This window comes from Carcharodon carcharias, chromosome 2 (genome assembly GCF_017639515.1).
Source record: "Carcharodon carcharias isolate sCarCar2 chromosome 2, sCarCar2.pri, whole genome shotgun sequence".
Taxonomy (NCBI): domain Eukaryota; kingdom Metazoa; phylum Chordata; class Chondrichthyes; order Lamniformes; family Lamnidae; genus Carcharodon; species Carcharodon carcharias.
Window position 1 is genome coordinate 235,934,309 of NC_054468.1, and position 22,063 is coordinate 235,956,371.

The following is a 22,063-nucleotide window of genomic DNA, read 5'->3' on the forward strand; positions in this document are numbered from 1 at the left end:
GGCATCAAGGCCAATAGTAAAGATGTCTTTGGCTCTGAAGCACCGTGGAGTGAATGGCACTATATAAATTCATGTTTTAATAAATGAAATATCAGAATGTATTTCCTGATCTGTACTGCCCTTGTCCATTACTGTGTAAAGCTGAACATTAAAGTATCTCAAAGTGTGAAGGAGGTAAAAGATACAGTGACACTTTGTGATCTGTTAATTGGGTATAATGTAATGTTCTTTATTTCATTTTTGATCTCTGTATGGTTTTAAAATGATACAGAATAAGCAAGCATAAATCAAATGTGAGAAATTTATCTGATTGTATCTTCCAGAATCATTCAAAACTTTGCATTAATTCAAAGAATTCTCCAAACTCACTGTTGGATTTCACAAATTCAATATTTCCCAATTTAGAGACTTCATTCAAACATCAAATTGGAGCTGACCTGTGGAGAGAGCTGGTTGGTGATTGGACTGAGAGTCCAGGGGTAGAGAGAGCTGGTTGGTGATTGGACTGAGAGTCCAGGGGGTGGAGGGAGCTGGTTGGTGATTGGACTGAGAGTCCAGGGGTAGAGAGAGCTGGTTGGTGATTGGACTGTGAGTCCAGGGGTAGAGAGAGCTGGTTGGTGATTGGACTGAGAGTCCAGGGGTAGAGAGAGCTGGTTGGTGATTGGACTGTGAGTCCAGGGGTAGAGAGAGCTGGTTGGTGATTGGACTGTGAGTCCAGGGGTAGAGAGAGCTGGTTGGTGATTGGATTGAGAGTCCAAGAGTAGAGAGAGCTGATTGGTGATTGGACTGAGAGTCCAGGGGTAGTGAGAGCTGGTTGTTGATTGGACTGAGAGTCCAGGGGTAGAGAGAGCTGGTTGGTGATTGGACTGTGAGTCCAGGGGTAGAGAGAGCTGGTTGGTGATTGGATTGAGAGTCCAAGAGTAGAGAGAGCTGATTGGTGATTGGACTGAGAGTCCAGGGGTAGAGAGAGCTGGTTGGTGATTCAACTGAGAGTCCAGGGGTAGTGAGAGCTGGTTGGTGATTGGATTGAGAGTCCAAGAGTAGAGAGAGCTGATTGGTGATTGGACTGAGAGTCCAGGGGTAGAGAGAGCTGGTTGGTGATTGGATTGAGAGTCCAAGAGTAGAGAGAGCTGATTAGTGATTGGACTGAGATTCCAGGGGGTGGAGGGAGCTGGTTGGTGATTGGATAAGAGATTCCACGGATAGAGAGAACTGGTTGGTGATTGGATAAGAGATTCCAGGGAAACTTCTTCCCTCAGACGGATGTGAATCTTTGGAATTCTGTACTCCAGTGGGTCGTGGATGCTCCATCGTTGAATGTATTTAAGTCTGGAATAGTTACTGGAGCTGAAGAACAGCTATGATCACATTGGTTGGCAGAGCAGGCTTGAGGGATCGAAAGGTCGACTTCTGCTCCCATTCCTTGGATTCACTTCCTGTGTCCAACAGGTGTGAGTTTTTCGATGGCTTCAATTCCATTCTTTCTAAACTCTTCTTGATTCTTAGTTACCTTTTTCTGTATTTCCTCTCTTGCTGCACAACATTTTTTCTGGATCTGCTTAAACTTGTGTTCCGGCCCCTGTCCAAGCAACAATGGCCTCAGGTCTCTCAGTGGATTCTTAAGGTATTTGTCGTAAATCTCCACATAGGTTTTTGACATGGCACCAATGATGTTTATGGTGCTGACTGCCTGGTATACTTGGATCTGACTCCTGGTTAACATCCCTGGAGCACTCAGTGTGCCTCCATCACCCACAGCACCAAGCTCTTGTAATGCCTTCAGGCAATCTTCAATTACCTTGGGTATGATTCGAATGAAGTTGATCATCTCTGACCAGTGGGTTTTGATGCTCCCAAGAGCCCCAAGCCCTTTGACCATCAGCTCCAGACTTGTACTGATATTGCTCTCCTCTGTCTGATTGTCCTTTATCTCTCTCAAAAATGTCTCATTCTCTTCACCCAAACTTTTCATCTTGTCAAGACATTTCTGGTAATTATTGTTTGATTCCTCCAACTTGCATCGGACTTCGTGGATCTTCGCTGCTGCTTGCTCTCTGACTGTCTTGAGGAAATTGCTGATTTCAGTGTTTGATTCCGAAAATTCTTTGCTGCTGAGTTGAGCTGACAGCTCGATGAGGAACATGACCCCTTTTCTCAGCTCCTCTAAGCTCATTATTGGGTTGATCAACCTGCTTGCTAGCTCAACAATTTTTGGGAGCAGCTCCTTCATCTTCTTCAATCCTTCCAAACAAAGCTCATCAACGAAAGCACTGGAGTTTACATCAGTGTATTCATTGCGGAGTTCCTGACGCTTCTGGGAAACCTCATTCCATTCTTTGTCTAAATCTTCCTTCTCTTTCTCTATTAACTCATTCCTTTGTTTGGTTTCCTCCAAGGTTTTCCTTACTTCTTCCAGTTTATCCTGGCTGGCAATCTGGGAAGCTGCACACATCTCCAGGAGCTCACTGAACAGGTCACTCAGATTGGAGAGCTCAGTTACCACAGAGTCAGCCTTTTCCTTGCACTGATCTGCACAGCTCTTAATGCTGCTCAGTTGACGGTGGAAGTCTTTGTCCTGAGTTGACCCTTCAGCCACATTCTTCACATGGACAGTGATCCCCTCACAGGAGATCTGCATTTGCTCCAGATTATTGCGGGTCTCTTGAAACGACTTTACAGTTTGGTTGCAAACCTTCATCAGGCAACTGGACAATGATTGTGGATTTTGAAACTTGGATTTCTTGTTTGCACTTCCTTGATTGAGTTTAATGTCCTTTGATCTTGCAGCCTGCTGAATTAATTCACTTAAAATAGTGATAGATTCAATTGTTGGCAGCAGAAGTTTCTCCCAGCTAAACTGGGACTGCATCATCAGATCAAAGCATTTTGAAACTTGCTCTTTGCTGGGGAGTTGGGTCTTGGGCTGTGTAACCTGGGACTGCTTGTCCGACATGCTGATAGTTCCTGCAATGAGAGAGCGCAACAAGAAGAACTCAAACATCCTGTCATCCAAGGAGAACATTCATAGTAAAACATTCATAGTTGTTCTGTTATTCGAAGACAGGCTTCACATTAGAACAAGCCTCCTTGCAGAACACAAAGACTCTGCTGACTTCATAATGTCATCGAATCACACAGCACTGAAGGAAGCCATTCAGTCCACTGTGTCTCTGTTCATTCTCTATCCAGTTATCCCGCTACCCTGATCAATCCTCATAACCCTGCAAATTTCTTCCATTAAAATATTTATCCAATTCCATTTTCAAAGATGTTATTGAATCTACTTCCACCCTCCAGTTAGCATATTCCTGATCACAACAACTTGCTGCATAAACTGTTTTTCTTTAGGCCTGGTTCATTCGCTAATTACGTTAAATCTGTTTTACTTGATTATTGATCCATCTGTCACTGGAAACAGTTTCTCCTTGTTTATTCCATCAAAACCCTTCCAGGTTCAAACGCGAGTCAATCTCCCATAACCTTTGCCACCTTCATCACAGCTTCTATACTCCTTTTGTAATTCATTCATGGGGTATGGGCTTCACTGGCTGGGCCAGCATTTATTACCCATCCCTAGTTGCCCTTGAGAAGGTGGTGGTGAGCTGCCTTCTTGAACCGCTGAAGCCCATGTGGTGTAGGTACATCCACAGTGTTGTTAGGGAGGAAGTTCCAGGATTTTCACCCAGTGACAGTAAAGAAATAGCGATACATTTAACAAGACTACGTGTGCGCCAAACAGCATAAGCAGCAATTGATAGACAGACCTAAACGATCGCACAACCAATGGATCAGATCTAAGCTCTGCAGTCCTGCCACATCCAGTCGTGAATGGTGGTGGACAATTAAACATCTCACTGGAGGAGGAGGCTCCACAAATATCCCCATCCTCAATGATGGAGGATCCCAGCACATCAGTGTAAAAGATAAAGCTGAAGCATTTGCTACAATCTTCAGCCAGAAGTGCCGATTGGATGATCCATCTCAGCCTCCTCCAGAGGTCCCAGCATCACAGATGCCAGTCTTCAGCCAATTAGATTCACTCCATGTGAAACAGCTGAAGGCACTGGATATTGCAAAGGCTCTGGGCCCTGACAATATTCTGGCAATAGTACTGAAGACTTGTGCTCCAGAACTTGCCGCACCCCTAGCCAAGCTGTTCCAGTACAGCTACAACACTGGTATCTACCCGGCTATGTGGAAAATTGCCCAGGTATGTCCTGTACACAAAAAGCAGGACAAATCCAACCCGACCAATTACCGCCCCATCAGTCTACTCTTGATCTTCAGTAAAGTGATGGAAGGGGTCATCAACAGTGCTATCAAGCGGCACTTGCTTAGCAATAACCTGCTCACTGACGCCCAGTTTGGGTTCTGCCAGGGCCACTCAGCTCCTGACCTCATTACAGCCTTGGTTCAAACATGGACAAAAGTAACAAAATCGGTTTAAGAAAGAAAAAGAATAAATGAAAGTCCATATGAGAGAAGCTTTTTATAAAGAAGTGACACCATTGCACAGCCAATACTCTCCACACCCCCACTCTCCCCCCCCACCCTCGGTGAAGAAGCAGCAGAGTTAACCCTCTCTGCCAACAGTTGGGGCAGAATTTTCCACTTGGCATGCAGGCAGCACCCGCTTCGCTCGAGCGTAAAACAGCGTGTGACACCGGGTCAACGCACACTCGCATGATGTTTCAGTAGGAGTGTGCGTGTGGGTGCTGAAGCTGCACCCACCAGTGGTTAAGAGGCCACATGAGGCCATTAAAAAGCCAGCTGACTCCCATGTTTTATTGCCTGTGCGATTTTGCACTCATCGCACAGGCAAAACGGGCAGGCAGACAACCCACACTTTAAAAAACCTCATCCACAGCTGGGATAAAAGAGTCAGCGTCAGTAGCGGGGAGTTTGGTACACAGTTTGCTGCTGGTGACTTATTGGTACTTGACAGCTTCATCTCTGTTCAGGGCTTCATTCTTCGAGTTTCCAGGCGTCATTCTAGGGTTCATTGGTGTCTCCAAGGCCGCCAGAGAATTTTGACCGTGTGGACCATTCCAGGTATCAGACAGCCTTCCCTTACCCTGGGAATGGGGATTGTGCGCTCCGCTGGAGGCACCTCCTCTGAGGAGGAAGAGAGGGGCAGAAGGGAGAGGAGGCCGGGTGTCCCCATGCAGCTTCCAGGGGAGGGACCTGTGGGAGGAGAGGTGCAGGCACAAGGGGTGCAGGGCCAGCAGGTAGTACAAGGTGTAGGGGGCTGCAGAAGACGCCACTATTCTGCTGCCAGGGTTTACAGGCAGCGATGCAGCTACCTCAATATGTCTGAGGTGCAATACCGAAGGAGGCTCCGTCTCTCAAGGAAGACAGTGACCTTCATCTGTCAGATGGTCAGCCCTGAGATCAGCTCCAACTGTGTGGGTGGACACCCCAGGCCAGTGGCTCTGAAAGTCACAGTGGCCCTCAACTTCCACACCTCCTAATCTTTCCAGGAGTCAGTGGGGGATCAGTGTGGAGTCTCCCAATCAGCTCCACAGTTACATCAAGCAGGTGACAGACGCTCTGTTCAGGTGGGTAATGAGCTTTATTCATTTCCGTATGGACCAGGTAAGTCAGACACAGTGAGCCAGAGGCTTCGCGGCCATTGCTGGCTTCCCCCGTGTCCAGGGTGCTATAGACTGTACACACGTGGCCATCAAGGTGCCAGTAGGTGAGCCCAGTGCCTTCGTCAACAGGAAGGGCTTCCACTCCATGAGCGTGCAGATAGTGTGTGACCACAGGATGCTGATTCTACAAGTCTGTGCAAGGTACCCAGGCAGCTCCCACGATGTCTACATCCTCAGACACTCCCAGGTGCCGAGGCTCTTCAGTGCTCCAGCCCGGCTGGATGGATGGCTGCTGGGTGACAAGGGCTATCCCCTCAGAAGGTGGCTCATGACGCCTCTCCACCATCCAGGAACAGAGGCAGACAAGGGTGGTGATAGAGAGGACCATAGATCTTCTCAAGATGTGCTTCCAATGCCTGGACCATTCAGGGGGAGCACTACAATACCCCCAGAGCGGGTGTCACTGATAGTGGTTTCATGCTGCACTCACCACAATCTGGCACTGGCAAAGGGGGACTCATTGGAGGAAGAGGATCATGAGGCAGCTGCACAGGCCACAGAGGATGAATCCAGTAGTGAGTCGGAAGAGGAGGACAGTGAGGAGAACACTGAGGGTGTGGAGACAGAGCTGGGTACCCTCCAGGGAGGCAGGGACACCAGGGACACCTTGATCCAACGCTCCTTCAGCTAGGCTGCCAAAGATCAGCTTCCACTTCACACCAGGGCTGCTGTCTCCATCCCGGTGTCTGAAATGACTCTTTCATTTGAACCCAAAGTCCACTCAGTGTCTGTGCAATAAGTTATCCACCCATTCCGGTCCAGCATTACAGACTGGTGTATACACCAGAAAAAAAAAGTGTGTATACTCAGGTCACCAGAACTGAAGCAAATTTAATGTTACCATCACATTGAAATCATTATGACATCACCATTACTGGTGTTGATGTCCACACCAGCAGACATATAAACCAAACATAAATAAACAGAAAATCACCCATGACCTGTCTTGTACTCATGGTGCCTTTAACTTACGTTTCCGGCTGCTACATCTTGGTGCCCAGCACCCCTTTCGCTGGCACTGGCATTGGAGGCAGCTGCTGACCCTGCTGTCCTGTTGGCCTTGATAACCTTGGTGGTCGTCCTCTGGCCAGTGGAGCCTGTGCTGGCCCCGCCTGGGAGGGAGCGGCCAGTGCCACAGCTGGCATCACCAGTTGTTGCAGCCTCATTGGGTGCCACGGTCACTGGCAGAGGGGCAGAGGAGCTGCTGCCGTCATCCAGAGAACCCTGAGAGGAGCCGCAGAGATGACAGGCAGCTCGAGCGCCAACATGAGGTCACTCTGGACCTCCCTGCTCACCACATGAACGGGCACCTAGCTGGGAGACTGGGTGCCCAATCCACCACCCACACTGACACTGACCACCTGAGGTCACTGCCTGTGTGAGGGCTGCAGCTCTGAGCACAACCCCAGGAAGCCCTGATTCTGTCCCTGGAGCTGTCTCTCCATGAGAGTCACCACTCTCTCCATGGAGGGGGCAGTGCGCTCAGCCATGAGGGTCAACGCAGTGCTCATACTCCTCATGGACTCCTCTACAACGGAGACCACGGCACACAGACCCCCATGGATCTCCATCAGACCCTCCCGCACATCCCACTGGACATCCAGCATCTGCTGCCGAATGGACGACTCCAGAGGTTAATTATCTGCCTTCGACTCAGCATCATCCTGGTCTCCAGCAGTCCTCCAACTGCCGATGTCCTGGGCACTCTCTGCCTCCACCTGCACCTCAATGAGTGTGAGATGCCCTCACCAATGTGCACCGACATTCTAGCCACCAATCTAATGCCCACTGAGGTGCTGGTATCTGTGCTAGTGCCTGGTTCAGAGAGTGGGTGTGACACAGGTGCAAATGAAGCCCATTGGTCCTCTAGCGTCAGAGGTGACCCTTCAGGGTGCAGAGAATGTGTGTGTGTCTAAAAGGGAGAAGAAGGACGTGTCATTGGTTAGAGTCATCACACAGTCACTGTGTGTTCCAGACACCCTGGTGAGACAATGGAGATCCACATCATGGTGCCACCATCTTTCAGTGATCAATGGGGACTCCAGGTTTGAGGCTCCCATCAATGAAGAGACTGCACTAGAAAGGTTGCACAATCCGAAACTTTCACCTCTGTGCACTGCGCTCCTACCTTCGTCTGGCACTCCCACCTCTCCACGCCCGGTTGCACTTGGAGCATCGGCTCTCCAGATCTGGGGTGTCCTGCTTGACCTGGTCAGCAGCTGCAGGTTGGGCAGGGCCTCAGCCTGTCTGTGACCCTCTCTGATTGGTTATGGCTTGTCTTCTCCTGAAAGGACAGAGGAGCATTGCTGAGTCCACTCTCTACCTGCAGCTCCACTGCAGCCTGGACAGCCCCAGCTGAGGAACACCTCGCAGGGCACATCCGAGTCGTGGCTCTCGAGCTGCAAGGCGCTCGGTCCAAGCAGCCAGGGCTCACCCCCTTGGCCAGCTCCGGTGTCAGTGACAGTTGGCGCTCAGACTCTAACGCCCGTGAGGTCCACAGGGTGGTGAGGGGACGGTCACACCTTAACACTTCTGCCAACACGGTGCTCACCCTTCCTGGGTGCAGCAGGTTATTGAACCTCTTCCAGCGCTGCACCCCATGTGCATCACACCATGTCACAGCTGCTGACCAGCACTGCCACCTCATCCCACACCCTCTTCGTGAGGTGCCCTCCTCCTCCTCCCATCACTGGGGATAAGGGTGACCCTCCTGGCAGCTTCCTCCTCCGGGAGGACAGTGAGGTGCTCACCCGAAAAGCAGGGTCAGGGGTGCCGAGTGCCCACCTAACCCGCCCTCCCGCTTGGTGTCTGCAGCCGCACTCGACTCCATAAAGACAACACAGAGCAGATGTCCTCCTGTGGCAGCCTTTCTGGAGCTGCCTGGGCCATTTTTAAACCAGCCGCCGAGCTGCCATTGAACCCGGCAGCCCACAGGCCCCTGGCCCTGCCTGACCCTTCCTGACCAGTCCGGAGCCGCATTCCACACCGATCACAGGCAGCGGGCATGTTCCTGGCCGCTCCTCATCCCACCAACCACACCCTCCCACTGACCTCAAAATCCTGCTCTTGATGTTTTATAATTCACAGCACAAATTTCAAATTGCTAAATGTATATTCTAGACATTGGTAAATCTGAATTTTCTAAACTTAGAAATGTTGGATACATTAATCTATTGGGCTTTTGGACAGAGCCACAGTGAATTGTTTGTGTGTTTTTTTCAAACATCTGATGATGATTTCCAGCTCCAGGTGAATATAGCAGTTTGGAGAATTAAAGCACAGCAGGGTTACAGGTTTTGACCAAAGCGTTGACCTTAACCATTCAGACCTTTCGATATCTTTTGAGACAAAGTTTTAGAGTATGAGAGATGTGAAATTACCTCTAAATATTGCAAACACCTGTGATTCTGATGTAAATGCACCATTTAAAACTACCAAGTCTGGGGATAACAGTTTGTGAAACTGGAATTGATAAAACAACTTGATCTGAGTTGCTACTTCAAGCATTCAAAGGGAAATTTACCGGATGTTTAGGGGATAAGCTAACATTAAATTTTAACAAAGCCAATGGAAAAGCAGCCAGGATGGTTTCTGTGTGTTAAAAAAAAGGAAAGGTTTGGGAAGAAGTAAGTTGAACAATAACAACAATAACAACAATAACAACATTGCTATTTGAATTCGGGATAATTTTGAAATGGAAACAAAAATGTCAAGCACAATTTAACGGATTGCTTTTGAGAAAATGTCTCCTAAAATAAAGAACAAACCAGGCAAGGCTTTGTTAATAATGGGACCAGAGTGGGAATGTCTGATGTCCGTTTTAAAGATATGATGAGAATATTGTATTAGAGTGTAAAGTTGCTACAGAGCTCCTGAATGAAATAGGATGGAAATTAATGGGATGTCCCACTTAAAAATAAAGACAGAGACAGGAAAATGGTGCAACCAAACGGGAATGGGAATAACATATGCCCATTCCCAAGGGAATAAATCACATTGTTTGCCAAGTAGCTGAGCAAGTCTGGGACCTGTTCTTCAGGTGTAACTTCACCATAGGCTCTGAATTACTTCATACATAACAAACACTCACTCCCACTGGTATCCCATAATCATGCTATACATGCCCCATCTGATACAAACTTTCTTTCAGGTAAAAGATCAAGTCAGGGGAGGTGTTCATCTGCAGATCTTTGCTCATCTCCCATTGCACAATCCCCTGTGGCTTGGGTTAGCAGCTAAACCATCAAATTCCATTCTCTTAAAAGCTTCATAGGCAAGTTCACAACATCTCCAAGAGAAAGCTTGTCTCATCTACTAGTCTCATCTACACTTTCCTTTCACTAAAATGTACATCAATCGCAGCAGATTGATATATTCCAGTGAACTACACCCAGTGTGACAAGGAATGGTTAATATTACCTGAAGAGTAAGAAAACATTTCTAAATGATTATGATGCTCCACAGAGAAACTGGCTTTAAGACAATCAAAATTATTACGGTCAAAGGGAATAAATTAAAGTAAATGTCAAGTAGATTTGGATTGGGACAATTGAAGGTTAGGGAGAAATAATAGTTAATAAGAATTATTCACAAGATGGATACAGGTGAAGGTGGAGCTGGAGAATCTTTTAAACCCATAAATAATCTCTTGTTTTAATTGGATTTACCTATATGCTAATAGCCCAGAAATTAAAAACACCCCTGCAAAAGGATAAGGAATATTACTGAGTGGGGTGACCTGCAGGTGGGGAGTGTCAATTCCAGTTGATCATAACCCTGTAATTCCATTAGCTTTAGAATGTTATCTACGATATGTAATTGAGAAATTAGGGAAACGAGCTTACCCTTGCGAAATAACTAGGATTGGAATTTTCCAGCCCCGCCCCCTTCCCCCACCCCACAGCGGGAATCTCTGTTCACATCGGTGAAGATCCTGCCAGTGGGAGGGGCTGGGAAATTCCAGCCTAGGTTTAGCTACAATTTAGTGGTGAGAAGTCATTAAGGCTATTTCCTTCTCAAAACAGGGAGCTGTAAGAAATGGGACCTTTAAAAAATGACCCTTTTCAGAATAAGTATGGAATTTGGATGGAATTGATCACCATGGCATTAGGCCATCTTGGTAGAGAAAGTGGAAAAACTCAGCAGGTCTGGCAGCATCGGCGGAGAAGAAAAGAGTTGACGTTTCGAGTCCTCATGACCCTTCGACAGAACTACAGTTCTGTCCAGGTAATTCTGTTTTTGTTTTGGATTTCCAGCATCCGCAGTTTTTTTGTTTTTATTATTGGTAGAGAAAGTGTTTTCTTTCTCTCTCTGGAAAACACAAAAACAGTTCCTCGAAAGGGCGAGGCCCCTGATGATTTCCACGTTGACATTAAGTGGACACTATGGCGCCTTGTGTACCCTTTTCTCTATATGAGTGTCTGGGAAGGGTTAGCAAATGGCCCGCAGCAGGAGGTAAACTAAAAAGTGACATTGAGCTGAAGTGATGGACGGTGGGGGTGGTGGCGCGGGTGCAGATGACCCTCCTGACATCTTGGGTACCTGTGCTGCATTCATTGGTTGGAAGGTTTGACATAGGGTAAACTACCAGCCCCTAGAAAGGAAGTATATTAACGGTTGCCGGGAGACAGGGGACAGTCTCATCAGGTGGCTGTTTTCTTCAGATGGAAGATGGATCAGGGAAGATGGAGGAAGACCAGTGAAGACTGTGGAAGGCTGGGGGAAGAGTTTCCTAACACTTTAGCTAGAGAGCAGAATGCTGCTGTCAGAAGCTCCTGAGATCAATGCCCTCTGTGTCAACATTCCATCCTCTGGGATCAGTGAATAGCTCGAATCTGTTATGGGTTAAATAGTTTTCCTGTCCGTTTAGCTAATACATTATATCGAAGCTGTTGCTGCTTAATAAACTACCTTAAAATCACTTATGAGTTTTCAACCATCACTCTTAGGTAATCTGTGGTTCTCAAACCCAAAATCTTACATAAAGGAACCTCTTAGAAACATAAGAACATGGAGAACGGGGAGGTCATTCAGCCCCTTGAGTCTGTTCTGCCATTTAATATCACCATGGCTGATCTATAACCTAACTCTATATAGTTGCCTTTGCCCATTCATACCTTTGAACAGTGAAAATAGATCATTCTCTCATTTAAAATTAACAATTGATTTGACATTTGCGCAAGAGAATTCCAAACTTGTAACAATATTTGGATGAGGTAGTGCCTTCTAATTTTAGTCATGAAAAGTTTGACTCTAATTTTTAACCTATGGTCCTTAGCCTCCCACTACCTCAATCAACTCACCTTTTAAGCTAAATTCCCAAGAATTCAGAGTTAATTTATGTAATCTCTCCTCCTAATCTAATCATTAGAGTGTAGGTGCCATTCTGGGAAAGTTGCTCTGCATTCCTCGCAAAGTAAATATTTGTTTTCTAAGTTATGCTGCCCAGAGCTGCTCACAGTAACTCCAGGTGCGGTCTAACCAGGGTTTTGTGTAGCTGAAGCAGGACTTCTACCCCCTGTATTCCAGTCCTGGAGATAGAAAGGGCAGCATTCGAGTCACCTGTGTGATTTACGTCCTGTACCTGTTCCTGACATTTTGATGATCTGTGTAACTGGAGTTTCAAATCGCTTTGGGCCTCCACTATTCCTGGCTTTTCCTCATTTAAGGAAGTCGCCTGTTTTACTCTTTCTAGATTCAAAGTAGGTGACCTCACATTTGCCGACACTGAAACTCATTTTCTACTGTTTTGCCTGGTCACTTAATCTCTTAATATCTCATTGTAACATCATGCTTCCATCTACACTGCCCACAATACCGCCTATCATTGTCCAACAATTTATCCACCTCTGAGGTTAGTTTGGCTGGTCTGTAATTACTCGTTCTATCCTTTTCTCCATTTTCAATCAATGGTACAACATTAAGTGTCCTCCAGTCCTCTGGTATCACCCCTATATCCACAGAGGATTTGGAACAGAAGTCGCATTTTCACTGTCATTGTATCTGAGCCAAGTGTGGCCAAATTTAGTGTAAATCATTGGCTCATACCTTGAACGCCCTCAGGCCTGGAAAAACAAGTTCAAATAAAAGTAAACTATTGCGGCTGCTGGAAAGCTGATATAAAAACAGAAAGTGCTGGAAAAACTAAGCAGGTCCTGCAGCAACTGTGAAGAGACAAACTGAGTTAGCATTGAGTCCAATATAAGTCTTCTTCAGAACTGAAGAGTTCTGAAGGAGAGTAACACTGGACTCAAAACATTACCTCTGTTTCTCTGTCCAAAGGTGCTCTCAGGACTGAGTATTTCCAGCACCTTTTTTTTTTTAACTCACCGAGTTTCCCTGTCTTCAGTTTGTGTTCAAAAATAATCTGAAGATGATCTGGAGCCTCGCAGTCTGACAGTGTAGGTGGATTCCGATGAGGTTTGGAACTGGCTCTGTTGTGCTGACAGTCAACTTTAAAGAGATTCAGGTAGATCTCATATTACCAAGTGGAGAGTCAGAGACTGGAAGAGTTCATAGGTTACGCCTACATGTTTACGCTGGCATGTGGGTGTTGTTAGAAAGGCCAGGATTTTATGATCCATTCCAAATCTTCCTTTCATCTGTCAGTCACGGCACCTATCTTCTTTGGAAACATTCTGATAAAATCACTGACAGGTTTGATCATTGCTTCTCTCCAGGTGATTGATTAGAGTCTGAGTCTGAGCACATTAAACTCTCTCCGCATTTCACAGCCTGTCCGGTCCTGCCCAACCCCCACCAAAAACCTGAAGAGGTTTCAGTGCTGATTGTTCCTGGTGGTCAGCCCTGTCTGTTTGTAAAATGGAGCACTCATCACAGCTCACCACCCTTTCCAGCACTTACTCTAGATCAGAGCCACCTGATTCTCACCCTGGGGTGCAATCACCAGTATAACCTCTGTCTGAACATATGAACAAGGAGCAGGAGATTCGGCCCCTTGAGCCTGCTCCACCATTTAATAAGATCATGGCTGATCTGATAGTGACCTTAGATCTGCATCCTGCCTACCCTCGATAACCTATCATCACCTTGTTTATCAAAAATCTCTCTACCTCTGCCTTAAAAATATCCAAGGACTCTGCTTCCACCAGTTTTTCAGGGGGCAGGATTCTTAGTCCAGTGGGTGCCTGCAACCGGCGGACCCCCGACCACCATCGCACAGTGGGAAAGGCGCTCAGTGCTGCCGGGGTGGGGGTGGGTGGAGGTCGAGGGCTGAATTCAGCGCGGGCGCAGTTGGTGGTGGGGGGGCAGTGTGGAACGGAAGTTCCCTCAAGGCAGAGAGCTGCCTCGGGGAGCTGGAGAATTTAAATACAAAAAAATAAAGATTTCAAAAACCAGGGAAAAATGCCCACACCTCAGAATCAGTCACCAGAACATCCACCTGGTGAAAATTCTGTCGGTGCATTTTAAGTTTTCAAAATTTAATAACGGAAACCTCATCCTGCCCATGGATGAAGCTTGCTGAGAAATGTAAAGGCCATTGGGCCGATTCCCTCTCCCACACCAACCATAACATCGGACGGGCATTAAAAAATCTCACTTAATTACCTCATTAATGGCTTTAATCAGCCTCTTAGTGTCAGTGGGCACGCTTCCAACTCCCGAGGGTGCCTGCTGACCAGAATGTCACGCGGGTGCACAATGACATCGGGACCCTCGCCCAAACATCATCATACGCTATTTCACACTCGAGCGGATTGGGTGACTGCTCACACGAGAGAGGTGAGGGGCTGGAGGGTGGGGGAGGAGGGTGAGGGAGGAGGGTTGGGGTTGGAGGGTGAGGGAGGAGGGATATGGGGTGGAGGGTGAGGGAGGAGGGGTGGGGGTGGGGAGAGTGAGGGAGGCAGGTGAGGGAGGATGGGTGGGGGTGAAGGGTGAGGGAGGAGGGGTGGGGGTAGAGGGTGAGGGAGGAGGGGTGGGGGTGGAGGGTGAGGGAGGAGGGGTGGGATGGAGGGTGAGGGAGGAGGGGGGCAGGAGGAAGGGTTGGAGGTGAGGGAGGCGGGTGAGGGAGGATAGGTGGGGGGGAGGAGGGTGGGGATGGAGGGTGAGGGAGGATGGGTTAGCGAGGAGGAGGGTGGGGATGGAGGGGTGGGGGTGGAGGGTGAGGGTGAAGGCATTGGGGAGGAGGAGGCTGGGGGGAGGGAGGAGGATGAGGGAGAGGGGGTTGGGGAGGAGGAGGGTGGGGATGGAGGGTGAGGGAGAAGGCGTTGGGGGGAGGAGGCTGGGAGGAGGGAGGAGGATGAGGGAGAAGGGGTTGGGGAGGAGGAGGCTGGGGGGAGGGAGGAGGATGAGGGAGAAGGGGTTGGGGAGGAGGAGGCTGGGGGGAGGGAGGAGGATGAGGGAGGAGGGGTTGGGGGGGATGGAGGGTGAGGGAGGTCCTTTATCTCTCTGAAGTTTCCTGGGTTACAAACGTGGGGCAGGAAATTTGCAGAACAGGTTAAGTGTCCTGAGATGCTGGCAGCATCTGCTCTGTGTGTCTGTAGGAAAATAACCAAAAGGAGAACTGGGCTAAACCACAGGGAGTGAGTGGGACATGCCACATCCTTAAAATAAACCACAAACCACTAACCGGCAAGGTGGGTCCGAGCAGATTGAGTAGCCTTGCAGTAACATGGGGCTGCTCTGGTCCTGTAATGATGGTGGGCTTGCTATTGATCAATTATGATTATATCACCAGCAGAATGTACAAGTTGTGTTTATTAATCTTCTTTAGTAAAGGCACCTGCCAGCGTTTTGACTCACAATGATATAGAAGTGCCCTGGCAACATCCGTAAAGGTACCTGCCAGCGTTTTGATTCACAATGATATAGCAGTGCCCTGGCAACATCAGTAAAGGTACCTGCCAGCGTTTTGACTCACAATGATATAGCAGTGCCCTGGCAACATCAGTAAAGGTACCTGCCAGTGTGTTGACTCACAATGATATAGCAGTGCCCTGGCAACATCCGTAAAGGTACCAGCCAGCGTTTTGACTCACAATGATATAGCAGTGCCCTGGCAACATCCGTAAAGGTACCTGCCAGCGTTTTGATTCACAATGATATAGCAGTGACCTGGCAACATCCGTAAAGGTACCTGCCAGCGTTTTGACTCACAATGATATAGCAGTGCCCTGGCAACATCAGTAAAGGTACCTGCCAGCGTTTTGACTCACAATGATATAGCAGTGCCCTGGCAACATCAGTAAAGGTACCTGCCAGCGTTTTGACTCACAATGATATAGCAGTGCCCTGGCAACATCAGTAAAGGTACCTGCCAGCGTTTTGACTCACAATGATATAGCAGTGCCCTGGCAACATCAGTAAAGGTACCTGCCAGCGTTTTGACTCACAATGATATAGCAGTGCCCTGGCAACATCAGTAAAGGTACCTGCCAGCGTTTTGACTCACAATGATATAGCAGTGCCCTGGCAACATCAGTAAAGGTACCTGCCAGCGTTTTGACTCACAATGATATAGCAGTGCCCTGGCAACATCAGTAAAGGTACCTGCCAGCGTTTTGACTCACAATGATATAGCAGTGCCCTGGCAACATCAGTAAAGGTACCTGCCAGCGTTTTGACTCACAATGATATAGCAGTGCCCTGGCAACATCAGTAAAGGTACCTGCCAGCGTTTTGACTCACAATGATATAGCAGTGCCCTGGCAACATCAGTAAAGGTACCTGCCAGCGTTTTGACTCACAATGATATAGCAGTGCCCTGGCAACATCAGTAAAGGTACCTGCCAGCGAATTGACTCACAATGATATAGCAGTGCCCTGGCAACATCAGTAAAGGTACCTGCCAGCGTTTTGACTCACAATGATATAGCAGTGCCCTGGCAACATCCGTAAAGGTACCTGCCAGCGTTTTGACTCACAATGATATAGCAGTGCCCTGGCAACATCCGTAAAGGTACCTGCCAGCGTTTTGATTCACAATGATATAGCAGTGCCCTGGCAACATCAGTAAAGGTACCTGCCAGCGTTTTGAATCACAATGATATAGCAGTGCCCTGGCAACATCAGTAAAGGTACCTGCCAGCGTTTTGACTCACAATGATATAGCAGTGCCCTGGCAACATCAGTAAAGGTACCTGCCAGCGTTTTGACTCACAATGATATAGCAGTGCCCTGGCAACATCAGTAAAGGTACCTGCCAGCGTTTTGACTCACAATGATATAGCAGTGCCCTGGCAACATCAGTACAGGTACCTGCCAGCGTTTTGACTCACAATGATATAGCAGTGCCCTGGCAACATCAGTAAAGGTACCTGCCAGCGTTTTGACTCACAATGATATAGCAGTGCCCTGGCAACATCAGTAAAGGTACCTGCCAGCGTTTTGACTCACAATGATATAGCAGTGCCCTGGCAACATCAGTAAAGGTACCTGCCAGCGTTTTGACTCACAATGATATAGCAGTGCCCTGGCAACATCAGTAAAGGTACCTGCCAGCGTTTTGACTCACAATGATATAGCAGTGCCCTGGCAACATCAGTAAAGGTACCTGCCAGCGTTTTGACTCACAATGATATAGCAGTGCCCTGGCAACATCCGTAAAGGTACATGCCAGCGTTTTGATTCACAATGATATAGCAGTGCCCTGGCAACATCAGTAAAGGTACCTGCCAGCGTTTTGAATCACAATGATATAGCAGTGCCCTGGCAACATCAGTAAAGGTACCTGCCAGCGTTTTGACTCACAATGATATAGCAGTGCCCTGGCAACATCAGTAAAGGTACCAGCCAGCGTTTTGACTCACAATGATATAGCAGTGCCCTGGCAACATCCGTAAAGGTACCTGCCAGCGTTTTGACTCACAATGATATAGCAGTGCCCTGGCAACATCCGTAAAGGTACCTGCCAGCGTTTTGACTCACAATGATATAGCAGTGCCCTGGCAACATCCGTAAAGGTACCTGCCAGCGTTTTGACTCACAATGATATAGCAGTGCCCTGGCAACATCCGTAAAGGTACCTGCCAGCGTTTTGACTCACAATGATATAGCAGTGCCCTGGCAACATCCGTAAAGGTACCTGCCAGCGTTTTGACTCACAATGATATAGCAGTGCCCTGGCAACATCCGTAAAGGTACCTGCCAGCGTTTTGACTCACAATGATATAGCAGTGCCCTGGCAACATCCGTAAAGGTACCTGCCAGCGTTTTGACTCACAATGATATAGCAGTGCCCTGGCAACATCAGTAAAGGTACCTGCCAGCGTTTTGACTCACAATGATATAGCAGTGCCCTGGCAACATCAGTAAAGGTACCTGCCAGCGTTTTGACTCACAATGATATAGCAGTGCCCTGGCAACATCAGTAAAGGTACCTGCCAGCGTTTTGACTCACAATGATATAGCAGTGCCCTGGCAACATCCGTAAAGGTACCTGCCAGCGTTTTGACTCACAATGATATAGCAGTGCCCTGGCAACATCCGTAAAGCTACCTGCCAGCGTTTTGACTCACAATGATATAGCAGTGCCCTGACAACATCCGTAAAGGTACCTGCCAGCGTTTTGACTCACAATGATATAGCAGTGCCCTGGCAACATCCGTAAAGGTACCTGCCAGCGTTGTGACTCACAATGATATAGCAGTGCCCTGGCAACATCCGTAAAGGTACCTGCCAGCGTTTTGACTCACAATGATATAGCAGTGCCCTGGCAACATCAGTAAAGGTACCTGCCAGCGTTTTGACTCACAATGATATAGCAGTGCCCTGGCAACATCCGTAAAGGTACCTGCCAGCGTTTTGACTCACAATGATATAGCAGTGCCCTGGCAACATCCGTAAAGGTACCTGCCAGCGTTTTGACTCACAATGATATAGCAGTGCCCTGGCAACATCAGTAAAGGTACCTGCCAGCGTTTTGACTCACAATGATATAGCAGTGCCCTGGCAACATCCGTAAAGGTACCTGCCAGCGTTTTGACTCACAATGATATAGCAGTGCCCTGGCAACATCAGTAAAGGTACCTGCCAGCGTTTTGACTCACAATGATATAGCAGTGCCCTGGCAACATCAGTAAAGGTACCTGCCAGCGTTTTGACTCACAATGATATAGCAGTGCCCTGGCAACATCAGTAAAGGTACCTGCCAGCGTTTTGACTCACAATGATATAGCAGTGCCCTGGCAACATCAGTAAAAGTACCTGCCAGCGTTTTGACTCACAATGATATAGCAGTGCCCTGGCAACATCAGTAAAGGTACCTGCCAGCGTTTTGACTCACAATGATATAGCAGTGCCCTGGCAACATCAGTAAAGGTACCTGCCAGTGTTAGACTCACAATGATATAGCAGTGCCCTGGCAACATCAGTAAAGGTACCTGCCAGCGTTTTGACTCACAATGATATAGCAGTGCCCTGGCAACATCAGTAATGGTACCTGCCAGCGTTTTGACTCACAATGATATAGCAGTGCCCTGGCAACATCAGTAAAGGTACCTGCCAGCGTTTTGACTCACAATGATATAGCAGTGCCCTGGCAACATCCGTAAAGGTACCTGCCAGCGTTTTGACTCACAATGATATAGCAGTGCCCTGGCAACATCAGTAAAGGTACCTGCCAGCGTTTTGACTCACAATGATATAGCAGTGCCCTTTCAACATCAGTAAATTTACCTGCCAGCGTTTTGACTCACAATGATATAGCAGTGCCCTGGCAACATCAGTAAAGGTACCTGCCAGCGTTTTGACTCACAATGATATAGCAGTGCCCTGGCAACATCCGTAAAGGTACCTGCCAGCGTTTTGACTCACAATGATATAGCAGTGCCCTGGCAACATCAGTGGACGAGCAATCCCAAGGTCCAGGTTAATATTCCAGGGACTCCAGGTTAAACCCCATCAGGGCAGCTGGTGGACTTTAATTTCAAGTAATAAATCTGGAATATAAAGCTAGTCTCAGTAATGGTGAACAGGAAGCTATCATCAATTGTTGTAGAGGTCCGTCTGGTTCACTCATGCCCTTTACAGAAGGGAATCTGCTGTCCTTACCTGGTCTGGCCTACACGTGACTCCAGACCCACAGCAACAGTGGTTGACCCTTATGTTGTGACACAGCTGATGGTAAATGCTGAGCTGTTCAAATCCCAGAGGGAAACTTGAAACAGTTGCCAAAATGGTTTTTTGCAATTTGTATCATATGAGGAGAGCTTCTGAAACCAGGAAGTGATGTCCCTGACTACTTGTGACAACTTTATAATAAACATTTATTAAACGAATAAAGCAATAAAACACACAATTAACCTTCAACACTAGAATGGCTTCACACAGTAAACAGTTCTTTAAAACAGTTCCACACTATCCTCAGTTAAACTTTCCTCTTTTCTGTTCAGCAACTATCCTTATATATTTGAAAATCGATAGAGTTCCAATAATTTTTACCACACAAAACCTTTTTTCCTTGGGGTGTCCTCTGAAGCTAACAGTAACTGGTTCTCCGGGTCTGGCCTTGTTCACACTGTCTTCTGGGAGTTCCATCGAGCTATTTTGCTGTCTTCTGGGAGATCTAAGTAGCTACCCCTACCTTTCATCTTTCCTTAAATGTGTTCTTTCCCTTTGATCTCTCTATTGTCTCAACTAGTCTCTTCAGAAATGCTTTCTTCCTAGAATTGATTAAACTTGTTTTTTTACCCTAGCTCTTAGACTTATCAAAAACAAACTTACCCCATGTTTACCTTACTTACACCTTTTATAACCTGCATACATCGCCCTTTGAACTGAAGCTATTCAATTCAAAACTACTCCTGTTAATGTTTTATGTAAAAGTCAGCTTGAATTCCTCTTGGTTCATTAAAATATCAAAACCACTTCTTACAGTTGGTTTTAGGCTCTTAGAAACAGAAAAATAGGGGTAGGAGGAGGCCATTCAGCCCTTCGAGCCTGCTCCCCAATTCAATTTGATCATGGTTGATCCTCTATCTCAAGGCCATACTCCAACTCTCTCCCCAGACCCCTTGATGCCTTTAGAGTCTAGAAACCTATCTATTTCCTCCTTAAATATATTCAGTGTCTTGGCCTCCAATCCCTCTGGCAGAAAATTCCATAGGTTCACCACCCACTGAGTGAAGAAGTTTCTCCTCATTTCAGTCCTAAATGGTCTACCCCGTATCCTGAGACTGTGACCCCTTGTTCTAGACCCCCAGCCAGAGGAAACATCATCCCTGCATTCAGTCTGTCCATCCCTGTCAGAATTTTATATGTTTCAATGAGATCCCCTCTCATTCTTCTAAACTCCAATGAATACAGGTCTACTTGGCCCAATCTCTCCTCATACAACAATCCTGCCACCCCAGGAATCAGTCTGGTGAACCTTTGCTGCATCCCCTCTATGTCAAGTATATCCTTTCGTGGGAAGGAGACCAAAACTGCACACAATACTCCAGTTGTGGTCTCACCAAGGACCTGTACAGCTGCAGTAAGACATCCTTGCTCCTGTACTCAAGTTCTCTCACAATGAAGGCCAACATACCATTTGCCTTCTTAACTGCTTGCTGCACCTGCATGCTTGCTTTCAGTGCTTGGTGTACAAGGACACCTAAGGCCCTTTGTACATCAACATTTCCCAATCACTCACCATTTAAATAATACTCTGCCATTCTGTTTTTTCTACCAAAGTGGATAACTTCACAATTATCCACATTAAACTGCATCTGCCATGTATTTGCCCACTCACTCAACCTGTCTAAATCACCTTGAAGCCTCTTAACATCCTCCTCACCACCCGCATTCCCACCAAGTTTTGTGTCGTCAGCAAACTTGGAAATATTACGTTTGGCTCGCTCATCCAAATCATTGATATATATTGTGAAAAGCTGGGACCCAAGCACTGATCCCTGTTGTACCCTACTAGTCACCACCTGCCACTCCGAAAAAGATCCATTTATTCTTATTCTCTGTTTCGTTAACCAATTCTCAATCCATGCCAATAAATTATCCCCAATCCCATGTGTTTAACTTTACACACTAACCTCTGATGTGGGACTTTATCAAAAGCTTTCTGAAAACCCAAATATACCACATCTACTAGTTCTCCCTTATCTATTCTGCTTGGAACGTCCTCAAACAATTCCAGTAGGTTTGTCAAACATGATTTCCCTTTCATAAATCCATATTGACTTTGCCTAATCCTGTTGATATTTTCTAAGCATCGTGTTACCACATCCTTTATAATAGACTTTAGCATTCTCCCTACTACTGAGTCAGGCTAACCGGTCTGTAATTCACTGTTTCCTCCCTCCCTCCCTCCTTTTTTAAATAGCGGGGTTATATTTACCACCCTCCAATCTGTCGGGACTGTTCCAGAATATACTGAATTTTGGAAGATGACAACCAACACATCCATTATTTCCATGGCCACCTCCTTTAGTACCCTGGGATGTAGATTATCAGGC

General features: G+C 47.2%; 1 protein-coding gene across 1 annotated transcript; it reads right to left on the bottom strand.

Annotated features, from left to right (window-relative positions):
* Nucleotides 1-208: 208 nt before the first annotated feature.
* LOC121289455 lies at nt 209-13,137 on the bottom strand. The gene is made up of 2 exons (XM_041208963.1): nt 12,984-13,137; nt 209-2,964 (listed from the first exon to the last, which is right to left on the bottom strand). Exon 2 carries the CDS (start codon nt 2,951-2,953, stop codon nt 1,430-1,432), a length of 1,524 nt encoding a protein of 507 aa, XP_041064897.1. The 5' UTR covers nt 2,954-2,964; nt 12,984-13,137; the 3' UTR covers nt 209-1,429.
* Between the last annotated feature and the right edge of the window lie 8,926 nt (nt 13,138-22,063).